Source organism: Olea europaea, unplaced genomic scaffold (genome assembly GCF_002742605.1).
Source record: "Olea europaea var. sylvestris unplaced genomic scaffold, O_europaea_v1 scaffold537, whole genome shotgun sequence".
Classification (NCBI taxonomy): domain Eukaryota; kingdom Viridiplantae; phylum Streptophyta; class Magnoliopsida; order Lamiales; family Oleaceae; genus Olea; species Olea europaea.
Window position 1 is genome coordinate 836,822 of NW_019263695.1, and position 16,834 is coordinate 853,655.

The following is a 16,834-nucleotide window of genomic DNA, read 5'->3' on the forward strand; positions in this document are numbered from 1 at the left end:
GATATTCTATTTAATGTATGTTTGACTAAAATTTACTTATAATTATTAAGTAAATTTTATTGTAGATAATTTGTATTGATTAAATTTAAAAGTAAATTACTTATTTTAATAGTTAGAGACATTACATATTTTTCAAAATTTAAAAGTAATTATTATTTTTTTATTTCTGCGTTTGTTTTTGTTTATTATTTATTATATTTATTTAAAAAAATTACTTATTTTGACCATAAAATAGATATTATGATTAAAATAAATAACTTACTATAGATTTGATATTGACAATAAAAGAATATTTGATAAAATTTCTCTATTTATGAAGTAATATAGATGCGAGTATATTCTTGAAATCGAGCAGAAAATGGACGTGAATTAAATTTAATTTCTTTAACCGTCGAAAATCTTAGTTGGCTTTTCTTATTTTGATTGAGATTCTTCACTGACTTTGAAATGCAATGATATAGAAGATCGATGAAAACGCCAAATAACATTTTGAGACAATAACATATGGATTATAGTGACATATTACTGATTGCATGTTTCAATCAAGTTTCAGTTGTACGGAAAGATTTGTTGTAAAAGTTATTAGAAGAGTACTTATTCAGTATTTTTTAAAATTTTCATTTGTTTATTTCTATCATGATTCAGTTAGTTTATATTTTTTAAGGTAAGCGTTTGGTAAAAAAATACAAAGATTTAGTAAAATATATTAATGTGAGACATCTAAACTTTTTTTTTTTCATTGAGTGTCGTATATTTTTTATTGTGAATGCCACAAGAATAACCTCCAAAACCGATTTCTTGTGGTCTAAGTTCATTAAAAAAAATTTAAGTTTCAGCCTATCCTAACATCATTTTCTGGCTCCGCCCTTGTTGGTATGGGTCAGGTGGGATGAATATGTATCCACCATTATAACCACACATCGCCATCACATCAACAAATCCAATTGACTGAGAGCATTGCGACACTATCCAAAATTGGATCCCACCGACTGTAGCTGCAACGCCATCAACCTTCTCGCAAACCACCAACACCATCAGCAGGCTACTCACGCAAGACAACACCGTGAACTACAAAATCTCCACACAGAGTGCGATAAGGAGACAACATCATCTCCAGATCGTGCAACAGTAGACCACAACGACGTCATCTGTGGTGCTCTCCGACGCTGACTTCTAGCTACGACTTTTGTTATTGTTGAAGTTTCCAAACTTGAAAGAGGAATTCCTTTAGGGAAGATTAAGGTTATGATATAAGTATGACGAAATAAAATTTCATTTGTTGCACTTTCACGGTTTTCTTGTAATTGCAATAGAAAGATGATAGAAAATAGAGAGGATAAAAATGAACAGGGTTTTGAGGATAGTTGGTATGCATGGGCGGAGGTAGTGGGGAGGCATGCTGGGCTGTAGCCCAGCACTACTCCCCAGCCCATATAAAAAATTAAGAAGAAAGTGTAGAGTTTTTGCCCAAATGTTAGCATTAGTCTAACTCTAGCTTGAATTTTAACCCAAGTCCAATATTCAATTATTTAAATTATATAAAAATACTAATTATTAATTACTCGTTTCACAAAATTCATAAAATGTGAATATTTTATTGTCAAATTAGATATTCTATTTATTGTATGTTTGACTAAAATTTACTTATAATTATTAAGTAAATTTTATTGTAGATAATTTGTATTGATTAAATTTAAAAGTAAATTACTTATTTTAATAGTTAGAGACACTACATATTTTTCAAAATTTAAAAGTAATTATTATTTTTTATTTCTGCGTTTGTTTTTATTTATTATTATTCATATTTATTTAAAAAAATTACTTATTTTGACCATAAAATAGATATTATGATTAAAATAAATAACTTACTATAGATTTGATATTGACAATAAAGAATATTTGATAAAATTTATCTATTTATGAAGTAATATAGATACGAGTATATTCTTGAAATCGAGCAGAAAATGGACGTGAATTAAATTTAATTTCTTTAACCCTCGAAATTCTTAGTTGGCTTTTCTTACTTTGATTGAGATTCTTCACTCACTTTGAAATACAATGATATAGAAAATCGATGAAAACGCCAAATAACATTTTGAGACAATAACATATGGATTATAGTGATATATTATTGATTGCATGTTTCAATCAAGTTTCAATTGTACGGAAAGATTGGTTGTAAAAGTTATTAGAAGAGTACTTATTCAGTATTTTTAAAATTTTTCATTTGTTTATTCCTATCATGATTCAGTTAGTTTATATTTTTTAAAGTAAGCGTTTGGTAAAAAAATGTCGTATATTTTTTATTGTGAATGCCACAAGAATAGCCTCCAAAACCGATTTCTTGTGGCCTAAGTTCATTAAAAAAAAATTTAAGTTTCAGCCTATCCTAACATCATTTTCTGGCTCCGCCCTTGTTGGTATGGGTCAGGTGGGATGAATATGTATATTTAATTTTATAACATAATTATTAATATTTAAAATTTCAGTTATCATCTAATTTTTGAAAAGAAGACTTGTATATTTTAATTATGAATTGGGAAGTTTAAAACTCTTGTTGGCTGTAATTTTCACAATCAATTTTTTTCAACAATTTGAAAGGTGAATAATACTAATTGCACATAATGAAGTTAGATAATAATTTATATACAAATGAAATGTAGAAAATAGAGGAATAGTTTTTATTATTATTTGATTGAAGAAATTATGATCCAATTATGTTTCACTATATTATGTCTATATAAATTATTATGTACATGTAGCACAATTGAATTAACATCGGGAAGTCTAAAAATAACAATTTATATCTTTTTTCATGAGAGAGAGAGAAGAGAGAGAGAGAGAGAGAGAGAGAGATCAATCCTTGAACTATTGATGTCGGTTGTGAAGACTACAATCCTTATTTAACTAGGACGAGGTGAATCGGTAATTTACTTCATTTGAAAGAGCTGTAATATAATAAAGAACTAATGCATCTTTTGCCAAACTATAAAATCAGATTGCAGGCTTTAAGAAACTAGGAAAGCGTTGCATTCAGCATGAGAGAGGCGAAGAAGGTTCACTTACTTGTGAATGTTTACACAAGTACGTTAATAAAATAAAATAATTATAAAAATATTGTGAGATGTTTTTCACTAAGAAAACATCGTTTAAAAAGTGTAACACGGTATATTACATGTATGTCATTCAGTTTTCCACTATTGACACCCTATTCCCATTGGCCTGCCGCCATCATGCCCAGTCCTCGCATGACATATTGTGTTATACTCATCAGTCGTCGCATGTCAACCAACACCAACCCATTCACCAACATTACCCACTACCACCATCATTACAACCCTTGACAATTGACTTTTTCAAAACATGTTGCCTTCGACATGTACAACATCACTGATGTTGCAACTACCACCCTAGCCACCAACATCTATTGGCATCACAAAGCTCAAATCGAGTCATAAATCATCGACACTGCTATCATCTATTTTTTTCACTAGATGTCCATTAACCAACGCCACCTCTCCATTTGCTATACATAAAAGTGTCAAAAACCATTTTGTTGTTTCGTTAGGCCGCATCCTCCATAGCATAAGAAACAATATTTTTAAAAATAAAAACAATGGTTGATGTATTTTAAATTATGAAAATATAGATGTATTTTGTAGTACGATATTTTGCACTTTGTAAAATTATATTCACAATGTACTAGATGGAATTATCCCCCCCCCCCTCCCTCCACCACTTAATATTGTGATCGATTTCATGAAAATTTAATGTATCGAACATCATCTCTAATTATGACAATACGTGTAATTTAATAAATATAGATGGTCCGGCAGGTGCCATAAAATTTGTCAACATCATGCTTAATTGGCATTTTTGTGGTATTAATTGGGTTGGACACGAAATTTGGCTGGACTTGACATTGAAGTTGAAGGACCACTTGTGGAAAGGGTGTGTTTCTCGACTGTTCACACCGTAGCCACTACCCTCATTAAGTAATTTTTCCTTTTAAAACAATTAAAATATTGTATTATTATTAATAAACATTAATTAAATCTTGACCAAATTGATAGCCTCATCACAATAACAAATAATTGTAACTACTTTCTTTCAACTAACTTAATTTTCGATCAATATATGCAAACACAGTTGTACAAAAAAAATCATTTGACGGTGCCAACTAAAGTTAGCAAGATAATGACACAATTATAGTGATTGGTGATATAACCCATTTTAGAGGAATTGGATTTTCTAAAAGAAGATGAAGAGGAAGGGGACATAATTGTCCAAATTAAAAGTTCAATGACCTTAGTGCAAATAAGTTTAAACTTTAGTTTTCGTGAGTGAACTTTGTTTTGCTGACTTGATTGAACATGTGGAGATTTCATTAATTTTATTGGCAACATCACCGGCTCTTTTAAGTGGTTGAGCCGAGGAACAAAATTTGCTCAAAAATTAAAGTGCAACGTTAAGATTGCTCCGTATTAAAGTTAAATATCTAAATTATAAGCGATAATAAAGCTTAACAACCACATGTATCAAATAAGAAATTGTCAATACATAATTTTTATCCATAGATCACTATTTTGCAATATATATAAGTCCAGTGCAGTATTAATATTATAATTCGATTCAAATATGCCCTACACATTATTCAATTAATAAAACATTCACATAAATATCTTATTGCAGTGATATGTAAATAACTAGACGAATATGAGAATCAAAGAGTCTTGAATAGATAAATTTTGAACTACTTATTGTTTTGTAATTATGTTGTTCATTGAACTTGCGGAATCTTTTCTGCGAAACCGTATTGACGTCTTCAACACACACACACACACACACACACACACACACACACACACACACACACACACCCGCCCCGTTTTATTGAATTCAAATATAGAAAAAATATTCTAACTCATCATTCATAAATAAGCAACAATCATGTTTGTTTTCCTAAAACTTTTTAATATTATGTGCTTTAAAAATTATCTCTAATTAGAAAGAAAATGATCATCGAGAAGGTCAGTTTAGGCAAAGGAATGTTGCACTTATTGTACGATCATGTAGATTACTTTAAAACTTGCTACAATCTGAAAATGTTGCATTTGAATAATAATACATTCACAACAATACAAAGAGTAGAACTAAGTAAAATTACTTTCAGCTTCAATTAATTAGCAGAGTTTATCTTGATTAAGAAAGTAATATGCCCCACTCAAATTTGTCTTTGTAGCCAAGACAATTTGGAAAAACAAGTCAATCTTCTGACTTGATAAAAAGGTCCAAAAAGTAGTTCTTTTCATATGAGTAAGACCCTGAAATGTAGAAGAGCAAGAAATTTTTTAGCTAAATAATTTATTTTACATTTTTTGATCCCTACTTATGATTTCTCTCATAATTTTCTTTAGTCAACTGAAAGGCGTTCATCGTCAAGCTTGCTGTGTTGTGGATACGGTGGGCGTCTGAGAAGGAATTTTGAGACAGAAAAATCAAGAAAATTAAGAGGATTTTACTTTAGATCTGGGGTCACGAGAGTTGTGAGGGGTATTATATTGGTTCATTTCATATAGACACTTAAGCTTGTTCTTTTTGCTTGCACAATATTAAAAAGAAAAAAGAAATCTTGAGGTTTTCTTTGGATTTTAGCCTTGTTTTCTTGTTCTGTAGAAGTATTTGAGTTTTTGGAGGGTTACTTGATACTTAATGGGGATTTGCTTGAGCAACCAAATCAAGGCTGAGAGCCCTTTTCATACTGGTAAAGTTGTTTTTTGAATAATGTCTTGCTCTATGTTATTGTTTCAGTTTTTGGAATATGGGAAAGCTTCACCTCTGTTTAGGGTCCGTTTGGCGGGGCTTTTGAAAATGCTTGCTCTTAATCTTGTATGGATAATTTTCTGGAAGTGCTTTGTCGCGTTCAGCGGAAGGTGGTTTAAGTAGTTTCCTGACGAAATTTTTCTACAAGATGTAGAAGTCCCGTCAATTGGACCCTTAATCAATATGAACCTGTTTGTGTTTCTTTAGTTGTTTATATGAATTTTTGTTCATTTATCTTGTTAATTAGGTCATGTATCCCCTCCACTATATGTTTCTGTTCTGTGCTATAATTGCTAAGTTTTGAATATAGATGGATATATGAGCAGCAAATGAAATTACAGTTCATGTCCTCTGCATTTGCTGAGTTAAGGGTATTTTTTCTTAATTTCCTACTGAACCTGCAAGAAAGAACAATATATGACACTGTCAGTTCTTGTCTCCTGGTTCACTACATGATTTGTGCTTGAAGTATTGTTATTTTTAAGTAATTGGCAATGAACGGTGACGATTTTGAATTTTTGGAGTATAATTCTAATGTAATTAATTTTTTTGACCAAACTGGATAATATGTGTAGGTGCTATTTCATGTAAAAATGTGAGCGGAAATGGGACAGAATTAAGTAAATCAGGCAGCAAGGCCTCGTCCATACCCTCGACTCCTTGGAGTGAGGGTGAGATCTTGCAGTCCTCCAACTTGAAAAGCTTCACTTTCAGTGATCTTAAAGCAGCCACAAGAAACTTTCGCCCCGACAGTGTATTAGGGGAAGGGGGTTTTGGTTCTGTTTACAAAGGATGGGTTGACGAACACTCACTTGCAGCATCAAAGCCTGGGGCTGGGATCGTTATAGCTGTTAAGAGGCTAAACCAAGAAGGGTGGCAGGGTCACAAGGAATGGTTGGTATGTCCGATATTCACCTTAAACTTCTCAACTTTATCAAGAAGTAAGTCAATTTTGTAATTAAAAATGCTATTCTCAGTTGAAAACATGTCATGGCATGGTCAAGACTCCCATGTTCTTGGAAATTTTTGAACCATATTTGTCGCTTAATTTTTCAAAGCATATCTGTCGAATAATTTTGATTGATATGCATTTGCTTGAAGTAGGATTTGACAATTAATGTCTGCAGTTATAATATAGTGCAAACATAGTTGTACACTTTGATAATTTCCTTTTCATTGATAAGCTTAATTTTTAATTTTCAGGCAGAAATTAACTATCTTGGGCAGCTTCGCCATTCTAATCTTGTGAAATTAATTGGTTACTGTTTAGAGGATGACCACAGAGTTTTGGTTTATGAGTTCATGCCCAAGGGTAGCATGGAGAATCATCTATTCAGGAGTGAGTTCAGTGTACCCCCTTATGCGTACCATAAATAACTTAGTGAATATTGCTGACGAATTCTAGTTGACACGATGGTTTTATATTGAACTAGGAGGTTCTTACTTCCAGCCACTTTCCTGGAGCCTAAGAATGAGAATTGCTCTAGGTGCTGCAAGAGGACTTGCCTTTCTTCACAGTGCTGAGGCAAAAGTAATATATCGAGACTTCAAAACTTCCAATATCTTGCTTGATTCGGTAAGTATAATCTTTCTTGCTCTAGTTTTAACTATTTCATTTTCAGCATGGTTTATATTCATTTTAACGACTTCTGAATGGGTAAAATATAATTTTGCTTCGTGTGATTTTGATTGGCAGAACTACAATGCAAAACTTTCTGATTTTGGGTTAGCGAGGGATGGGCCAACTGGTGATAAGAGTCACGTCTCAACTCGAGTTTTGGGAACTTATGGATACGCTGCTCCTGAGTATCTATCCACAGGTACTCATGTCATGCAGTTTCCGCCCTAGAACTTTGTTTGACTAATAAGAGTTCATCAATTTACTGGTTTTTCCTTTAATTTGCATCAGATAGTGCACGCTATCCTAATAGATATTTTTCATTTTGTGCTTTTGGGGAAGGCCAGGCCATTTAACTGTCAGGAGTGATGTATACAGCTTTGGAGTGGTACTTTTAGAAATTCTGTCTGGTAAGAAAGCAATAGACAAGAATCGTCCATCGGGGGAGCACAATCTGGTTGAATGGGCAAAACCTTATCTTGTTAACAAACGTAGAATGTTGCGCATTCTTGATTCCCGTCTTGAAGGCCAGTACTCTACGGATCAAGCCTTAAAGGCAGCTACCGTTGCGCTTCAATGCTTATGCACGGAACCCAAGTTGAGGCCAAAAATGATCGAGGTCGTAACTGCTTTAGAACAGGTTCAAGAGTCGAAGAACACTTCAAAAATTGATCAGAACTGTCACATATCAAATCAACACAGCCAACATCACAAGGGACATAGGTCACACCGAAGCAGTGCTGAAGAAACTCGTGGAGTAACGGCTTATCCCAGACCTGCAGCTTCCCCACTTTACGCGTAAGAGAAGAAAGAGAGGCATGGCATAATCTTATTTGGTTTAGCATAAACTTCTTTCTGGTTAACTATATTTTGAAAGGTATGTACAGTTTTTATTGTGGCTGTATGCTTTTGTACTCGATAGGACAGGATGGCGTTCTGATTTATCATCAGCTTGCTGCTGGAAATGTTGTAGGATGCTTTTAGCATGGAAATCAAAATTTTGTCAAAAATATTTAATGCTTTATGTTTTTGAGGATGTCCATCCATGAATGTCAATAATCCTGGTTAACTGAATTGAATGTGCTAATAATTTTTTATCCAATTTCTTGTTAGAATAATGTAAGGAGCAGTTACTGGTGGGGTAACAGCTAGTTTGGTATGCTGGGAGATATCATTATTGCTATTCTACCATAGGAGAAAAGATTCAAACAAAACCAACTCTTTGCAATCACAATTCTCATAATCCTAATTTTATATTGGAAAAGATCAAATTATATTTGAAATTTGAGACAACAAACAGGTCACATACCAAAATTTTCCCACTCAAAGTGGATTAGTTGAACCATCAATTAAGCATCCACTACCACTATTCTATATCCAAACTGAAAAGCAAAGAAGAAAAAAGAATGAAGAGAAACGCAAATCGAAAAGCAAATTTGACTTATCGAAATGGGATTCGAGAAGGCAGAATGATATTTTACCGATTCCAAATAAATGAATCTAGATTCATTCACTTTCCACTCTTTTATGTGTCCCATAAAATGGAACCTTGCAATATAAACATATACATAAGGTTAATCATTTCCTAAAATCAAAGTATAATTAAAAGAATTTAAAAATGCAAGTGATGAAATTTGGCTAAGACAAGTGTTGGACACTTTCTAGTTTCTCCTTAAGATGAATTTACCTTGCATTGGTGCTAACGGTTTTCCGACAATCATCTCTCAAGATACAACGACCATACCAAGCCATAAGAGCACTCCAAATGATTTCGATCAGCGAACTCGAATGAAATTTCCTTTCTTCCATAAACATGACTTGCATGCAAAATATGATTACTTTTACAAAGTATTTTATGCAACATGACATAAAATGAATAATATGAAATTATAAATGAACGTTCAAGGGATCCTATATATAGAAGTTAAAAGGTTGTGGGTGAAGGGACATACTTCAAATTCAGCATTTTTCATGAAAAGTTGCAACCCAATTGTCGCTAGAGCGATGATTCTTACCTGTTGAATTTTGATTTCCTTCAAATATTGGACCAAATTTCTCATTCATACGAATTGGTCTTCCAACACAAAGTATATTCAAAATTCACGAAACCAGGAAATAAAGAATTCTTTACATAAAAAATATTAAGAGTCCTTCCATCCAGCCGTCTTAGCTCAGCCGGTAGAGCGCGTGGCTTTTAACCACGTGGTCGTGGGTTCGATTCCCACAGACGGCGTTTTGTGATGTACTGTCCGATGGTCTCACAAATTTACAATTTTTTTTAATATTCTTTAAATTTCATAATGAAAAAAATGTTATGTTACTTCAGATAATATAAATTTCCATTCTTTTGCTTGGAAAATTTAATCCTGGTCCAATCTTTTGATCATAACATCGATCAAACTTGGTTATTAAACTCCTATTCGGTGTTCCTATTTAGTAGATTTTCAGCAAATTTGATCCTGAATTGTGGGGCAAATAAATAAATGAAGCCTACAGACAAAACCATTTGTGTAGCTAGTCAGGATAGTTATGCTATTCACCTACTCAAGGCCCTAATGGGTCACTTGATCCACCAGATTCAAGTTGGATTTTTTTTTTTTTTTTTTTACTAAAAAACCAAAAATTATAATTGGGTGATAATGATAGTTGGGCGCTTTTTTTTTTTTTTTCAAAAAAAAGTACCAATAATGACCGAACAATTAAGAGAGTGAGATGAAATTATTTTATCATTTGTGATATTTAATTTGAAAATTCTTTAAAAATTTATTCATCATATATGTGAGACTATTTGAAATACTTTGAGAATTGTTATTTATTATATAGATGATTTTTGTGAATTTGTGATAGTGATCATATGTATGTATTTTTGTAGAATACATAATTTTTTGTAACTTTTTAATAAATTTGATTGTGCCTCCACTAGTTCCAAATGTCTGCATTCGTCACTGGACTATTCATCTAATTATTATCATGTATACCTTTAACAAGTTTGTCAAAAGATTGAATTATTGCTCCCAATAAATACACAAGACCACCATTTTTTCCATCAAATTTCTATTGAGGACAAAATAGACTTTACATCAAAATGCCACAAGTTAATTTGAAGATTTGTTCTTTGGTTTCAGCCGGTGCCTACTACAAGGCATTATTATTATTATTATTATTTTATTATTATTATTATTTTTTTTTTTTTAAAACCAAGTTTGGACCAGACAGGCTAAATTTTAGGAGTCAAGTAGGATGTTATTGATTTTACTGGAAAACATGGAGTCAATGTTGGGAATCTACTTAAACGTGCACAGCGAAAATAAAATAATTTTCGATTTTCATCAGGATTCATCTTTATGTCTAGATAAAAATTGTGATTAAAGGCATACATTTTCTAAATCTGCAAACTCTTTTGCTTTTTCTTTGTTCCAATGGTCTTGATTTGTCACCTACAGCTGTCCAATTGTCCAACCTACAACGATAATCCATATCGATCATATTTTTCACTCTACTATTAAGTCAATATAAATCGAAAACTCGTTTTCGACTTATGAGTACACTTTAACCAAGGATTTCGTTATCAACTTAAATGAATGAAATACAGATCATAATATCTTACTATCTAAGAGTGACGAATCCTTTATTGGTCATTCACAACTTTCATACGATTTTTGACATATCCGAATGATACCGTATTAGCGGCCCTTGACAGAGCAACATCCAATACCGTCAAAGCATTACTGTCTTTATATAAGGCACTATGACGACCTTAAGTCAAAGGATCAATCCCATTACGAAACGTTAGAGATTAACCACTGACACTCAGATAGTTATTCATGTGGAATCTTTAAGCGGGTCTCCAATGTTTAGTTCTATAACAAAACATCCACGTGTTCATTCAAGTGTAACCATACTTTAGCTTGTGAGATCAGTTACTTACTTCACAAGTAATAAATGTCACACATGATGATCTATCCATAATAATAATATCCGTATCTCGTTATTACTTACAACCACGGACGTTTTAAGATTCAATCATATGTAATTTGTATCTCACAATCACAACTTCCTGTGATTAACAAATTACGAAAATTTGAATTTACAGACTCTATTATTAAATTTAATTGTCTATTAATTAAATAATAGATCTATTATTAAATTGCATTAATCATATATTAAAAGTATTTATGTCCAAAGTTGATTGAACATAGGACATAACACTTACATTCAAAAACTTTTATTGATTGGTTAAGAAATAGGCTTTTCCGTATCACATGCCAATTCTTGGTGAAGAAAAATTTAGGGTAAAACTCCAAAAATCTTTGGGAATACAAAATTCCATATGCCAAAGCAAGTCAAACAAACATATATAAAGATCAAATAGTGTATAGCATAAGATTAAATAAGGTAACGGCTCATGCATTTTCTTGAATAAAGAAATGTTCATTTATTGAAGAACAATGCCAATAGTACCTTCAATGAAAAAGAGAGAACCATCAACTATATTTTGAGATTTTTTGGCCAATGGATACATAGAAGGATGATACTACATGTACATAATGATATTCATAACGATATTCACCTCCTCACATGGAAAGGGACCCACTTTGTATAAATTATATGGTATTCACTTTCCTTACATGGAGGTGATCTACTTTGAATAAAATATAATTTATAAAAAGTGGATCTCCTTTCATGTGAGGAGGTGAATACTATTATGAATATCGCATTATATGCAAGTAGCATATTCTTACATAGAATATGAAGATTTGGGACTAGTCTATTAATTATGATACAGGTTATTCTGGGGGTACGTCACCCATTACATGATGGTGTCCATTTGAGCCCCCTATTGGAGGGGCATCGATGTTCATTTTGGATGCTCTTATGTTCCTCCTAATGTATTCCAAGAATTATCCTTATGATACACATGCAATTCACTTTTCTTTGAGTTTTTTCTAATGCTATTTTAACGAAGTCAAGCTGCCTTAAATTACACATGGATTTGAGTAGGACGTTCTACAGTATAAAATTTATACGAATAATAGATAAATGCATATGCTTGTTTTAATTGTAAAAACTCAAAATATCAATGGGCCTTATTTATTGAAATTTAAAATTTAGTTGAATTTTTGATGCTGAAATACTAGGGATCTTATGGATGAAAACATGATCTTTGTCAATCCCATTGAATTTTATGCAGAGGAACCTTAATTTGTGTACTCCCAACTCATGTCCGCATTAGATACAAGGATTTTGAGACTACGTTTTGACGATCAATGTTAACGACAGCAAAGCTCAAGCCTAGATCTCTTGTTTGGAACTTCTTGTTCCATTGATTATCCTCCTAATACATTTTGGACACGTAACAACATTATCTAAAAAAAAAAGACATTTAAGGGATGGTAAAAAATTGATGATTTCCAGACAACCATCTCAATTTGACACAAGTAAATTTGTTAGAATAGTCAATAATGAAATAGCTAGTCGAGTAATTTCATGCATTTTGTCCATACAGACTTGGGCCAAGTCATTCAATTAGTGAATTTTCACGGGCAACACTATGCTAGAGGATAATGCTCGCTGTGAACACAAGAATGTAACAGTGATCTCACTATGATATAGACAGATGTACTTCAATGGTGCTTATAAATTGCTTATAAGAATGCTAAACAGAACAACTTTTACATAGTATCATAATAAATAGAGCCTGCGGGCTACATTTACTTCCTTTCCTTTTCTTGCAGCCGCTTCAGCCTCCACACTTCACGAACACAATATAAAAACTTGCAACACAACCAGCAAAAGTAGAAAAACCACACACCTCACTTTTACTTATCCTATTTTAATATTCTATCTTCAACTTTTCCCAAGAAAAAGTGGAAATTTTGAAGGTTGAAAAGTAGTGAAAACCTAGTAATAGTAAGTCTTAAATATTGGGACTTATTTATGTTTTCTTAAACCTTGAAGTTCTTGCCCATAAAGGTCTGTCCAAACTGCCAATTATCTGGTGCCACGTTCATGGAGGTGCATGACCGATGGTCACCGGACGTAACTCTAAAGGACAAAGCCTGGCCTGTAGAAGTCCCGTCAATTGGACCCTTAATCAATATGAACCTGTTTGTGTTTCTTTAGTTGTTTATATGAATTTTTGTTCATTTATCTTGTTAATTAGGTCATGTATCCCCTCCACTATATGTTTCTGTTCTGTGCTATAATTGCTAAGTTTTGAATATAGATGGATATATGAGCAGCAAATGAAATTACAGTTCATGTCCTCTGCATTTGCTGAGTTAAGGGTATTTTTTCTTAATTTCCTACTGAACCTGCAAGAAAGAACAATATATGACACTGTCAGTTCTTGTCTCCTGGTTCACTACATGATTTGTGCTTGAAGTATTGTTATTTTTAAGTAATTGGCAATGAACGGTGACGATTTTGAATTTTTGGAGTATAATTCTAATGTAATTAATTTTTTTGACCAAACTGGATAATATGTGTAGGTGCTATTTCATGTAAAAATGTGAGCGGAAATGGGACAGAATTAAGTAAATCAGGCAGCAAGGCCTCGTCCATACCCTCGACTCCTTGGAGTGAGGGTGAGATCTTGCAGTCCTCCAACTTGAAAAGCTTCACTTTCAGTGATCTTAAAGCAGCCACAAGAAACTTTCGCCCCGACAGTGTATTAGGGGAAGGGGGTTTTGGTTCTGTTTACAAAGGATGGGTTGACGAACACTCACTTGCAGCATCAAAGCCTGGGGCTGGGATCGTTATAGCTGTTAAGAGGCTAAACCAAGAAGGGTGGCAGGGTCACAAGGAATGGTTGGTATGTCCGATATTCACCTTAAACTTCTCAACTTTATCAAGAAGTAAGTCAATTTTGTAATTAAAAATGCTATTCTCAGTTGAAAACATGTCATGGCATGGTCAAGACTCCCATGTTCTTGGAAATTTTTGAACCATATTTGTCGCTTAATTTTTCAAAGCATATCTGTCGAATAATTTTGATTGATATGCATTTGCTTGAAGTAGGATTTGACAATTAATGTCTGCAGTTATAATATAGTGCAAACATAGTTGTACACTTTGATAATTTCCTTTTCATTGATAAGCTTAATTTTTAATTTTCAGGCAGAAATTAACTATCTTGGGCAGCTTCGCCATTCTAATCTTGTGAAATTAATTGGTTACTGTTTAGAGGATGACCACAGAGTTTTGGTTTATGAGTTCATGCCCAAGGGTAGCATGGAGAATCATCTATTCAGGAGTGAGTTCAGTGTACCCCCTTATGCGTACCATAAATAACTTAGTGAATATTGCTGACGAATTCTAGTTGACACGATGGTTTTATATTGAACTAGGAGGTTCTTACTTCCAGCCACTTTCCTGGAGCCTAAGAATGAGAATTGCTCTAGGTGCTGCAAGAGGACTTGCCTTTCTTCACAGTGCTGAGGCAAAAGTAATATATCGAGACTTCAAAACTTCCAATATCTTGCTTGATTCGGTAAGTATAATCTTTCTTGCTCTAGTTTTAACTATTTCATTTTCAGCATGGTTTATATTCATTTTAACGACTTCTGAATGGGTAAAATATAATTTTGCTTCGTGTGATTTTGATTGGCAGAACTACAATGCAAAACTTTCTGATTTTGGGTTAGCGAGGGATGGGCCAACTGGTGATAAGAGTCACGTCTCAACTCGAGTTTTGGGAACTTATGGATACGCTGCTCCTGAGTATCTATCCACAGGTACTCATGTCATGCAGTTTCCGCCCTAGAACTTTGTTTGACTAATAAGAGTTCATCAATTTACTGGTTTTTCCTTTAATTTGCATCAGATAGTGCACGCTATCCTAATAGATATTTTTCATTTTGTGCTTTTGGGGAAGGCCAGGCCATTTAACTGTCAGGAGTGATGTATACAGCTTTGGAGTGGTACTTTTAGAAATTCTGTCTGGTAAGAAAGCAATAGACAAGAATCGTCCATCGGGGGAGCACAATCTGGTTGAATGGGCAAAACCTTATCTTGTTAACAAACGTAGAATGTTGCGCATTCTTGATTCCCGTCTTGAAGGCCAGTACTCTACGGATCAAGCCTTAAAGGCAGCTACCGTTGCGCTTCAATGCTTATGCACGGAACCCAAGTTGAGGCCAAAAATGATCGAGGTCGTAACTGCTTTAGAACAGGTTCAAGAGTCGAAGAACACTTCAAAAATTGATCAGAACTGTCACATATCAAATCAACACAGCCAACATCACAAGGGACATAGGTCACACCGAAGCAGTGCTGAAGAAACTCGTGGAGTAACGGCTTATCCCAGACCTGCAGCTTCCCCACTTTACGCGTAAGAGAAGAAAGAGAGGCATGGCATAATCTTATTTGGTTTAGCATAAACTTCTTTCTGGTTAACTATATTTTGAAAGGTATGTACAGTTTTTATTGTGGCTATATGCTTTTGTACTCGATAGGACAGGATGGCGTTCTGATTTATCATCAGCTTGCTGCTGGAAATGTTGTAGGATGCTTTTAGCATGGAAATCAAAATTTTGTCAAAAATATTTAATGCTTTATGTTTTTGAGGATGTCCATCCATGAATGTCAATAATCCTGGTTAACTGAATTGAATGTGCTAATAATTTTTTATCCAATTTCTTGTTAGAATAATGTAAGGAGCAGTTACTGGTGGGGTAACAGCTAGTTTGGTATGCTGGGAGATATCATTATTGCTATTCTACCATAGGAGAAAAGATTCAAACAAAACCAACTCTTTGCAATCACAATTCTCATAATCCTAATTTTATATTGGAAAAGATCAAATTATATTTGAAATTTGAGACAACAAACAGGTCACATACCAAAATTTTCCCACTCAAAGTGGATTAGTTGAACCATCAATTAAGCATCCACTACCACTATTCTATATCCAAACTGAAAAGCAAAGAAGAAAAAAGAATGAAGAGAAACGCAAATCGAAAAGCAAATTTGACTTATCGAAATGGGATTCGAGAAGGCAGAATGATATTTTACCGATTCCAAATAAATGAATCTAGATTCATTCACTTTCCACTCTTTTATGTGTCCCATAAAATGGAACCTTGCAATATAAACATATACATAAGGTTAATCATTTCCTAAAATCAAAGTATAATTAAAAGAATTTAAAAATGCAAGTGATGAAATTTGGCTAAGACAAGTGTTGGACACTTTCTAGTTTCTCCTTAAGATGAATTTACCTTGCATTGGTGCTAACGGTTTTCCGACAATCATCTCTCAAGATACAACGACCATACCAAGCCATAAGAGCACTCCAAATGATTTCGATCAGCGAACTCGAATGAAATTTCCTCTCTTCCATAAACATGACTTGCATGCAAAATATGATTACTTTTACAAAGTATTTTATGC

The 16,834-nt window shown here is 33.3% G+C and overlaps 2 protein-coding genes and 1 non-coding gene across 3 annotated transcripts; all 3 read left to right on the forward strand.

Annotated features, from left to right (window-relative positions):
- Positions 1-5,301: 5,301 nt before the first annotated feature.
- Positions 5,302-8,481, forward strand: LOC111388932 (probable serine/threonine-protein kinase PBL9). Its single transcript, XM_023013764.1, has 6 exons — positions 5,302-5,764; positions 6,399-6,721; positions 7,027-7,162; positions 7,257-7,399; positions 7,520-7,643; positions 7,789-8,481. Exons 1-6 carry the CDS (start codon positions 5,713-5,715, stop codon positions 8,241-8,243), a joined length of 1,233 nt encoding a protein of 410 aa, XP_022869532.1. The 5' UTR covers positions 5,302-5,712; the 3' UTR covers positions 8,244-8,481.
- A 1,120-nt stretch (positions 8,482-9,601) lies between these two features.
- TRNAK-UUU lies at positions 9,602-9,674 on the forward strand. The gene has a single exon. It is a non-coding gene; the product is annotated as a tRNA-Lys (tRNA).
- Positions 9,675-12,992: 3,318 nt separating this feature from the next.
- Positions 12,993-16,015, forward strand: LOC111388914 (probable serine/threonine-protein kinase PBL9). Its single transcript, XM_023013736.1, has 8 exons — positions 12,993-13,028; positions 13,400-13,548; positions 13,668-13,800; positions 13,911-14,255; positions 14,561-14,696; positions 14,791-14,933; positions 15,054-15,177; positions 15,323-16,015. Exons 1-8 carry the CDS (start codon positions 12,993-12,995, stop codon positions 15,775-15,777), a joined length of 1,521 nt encoding a protein of 506 aa, XP_022869504.1. The 3' UTR covers positions 15,778-16,015.
- The last annotated feature ends 819 nt before the right edge of the window (positions 16,016-16,834 follow it).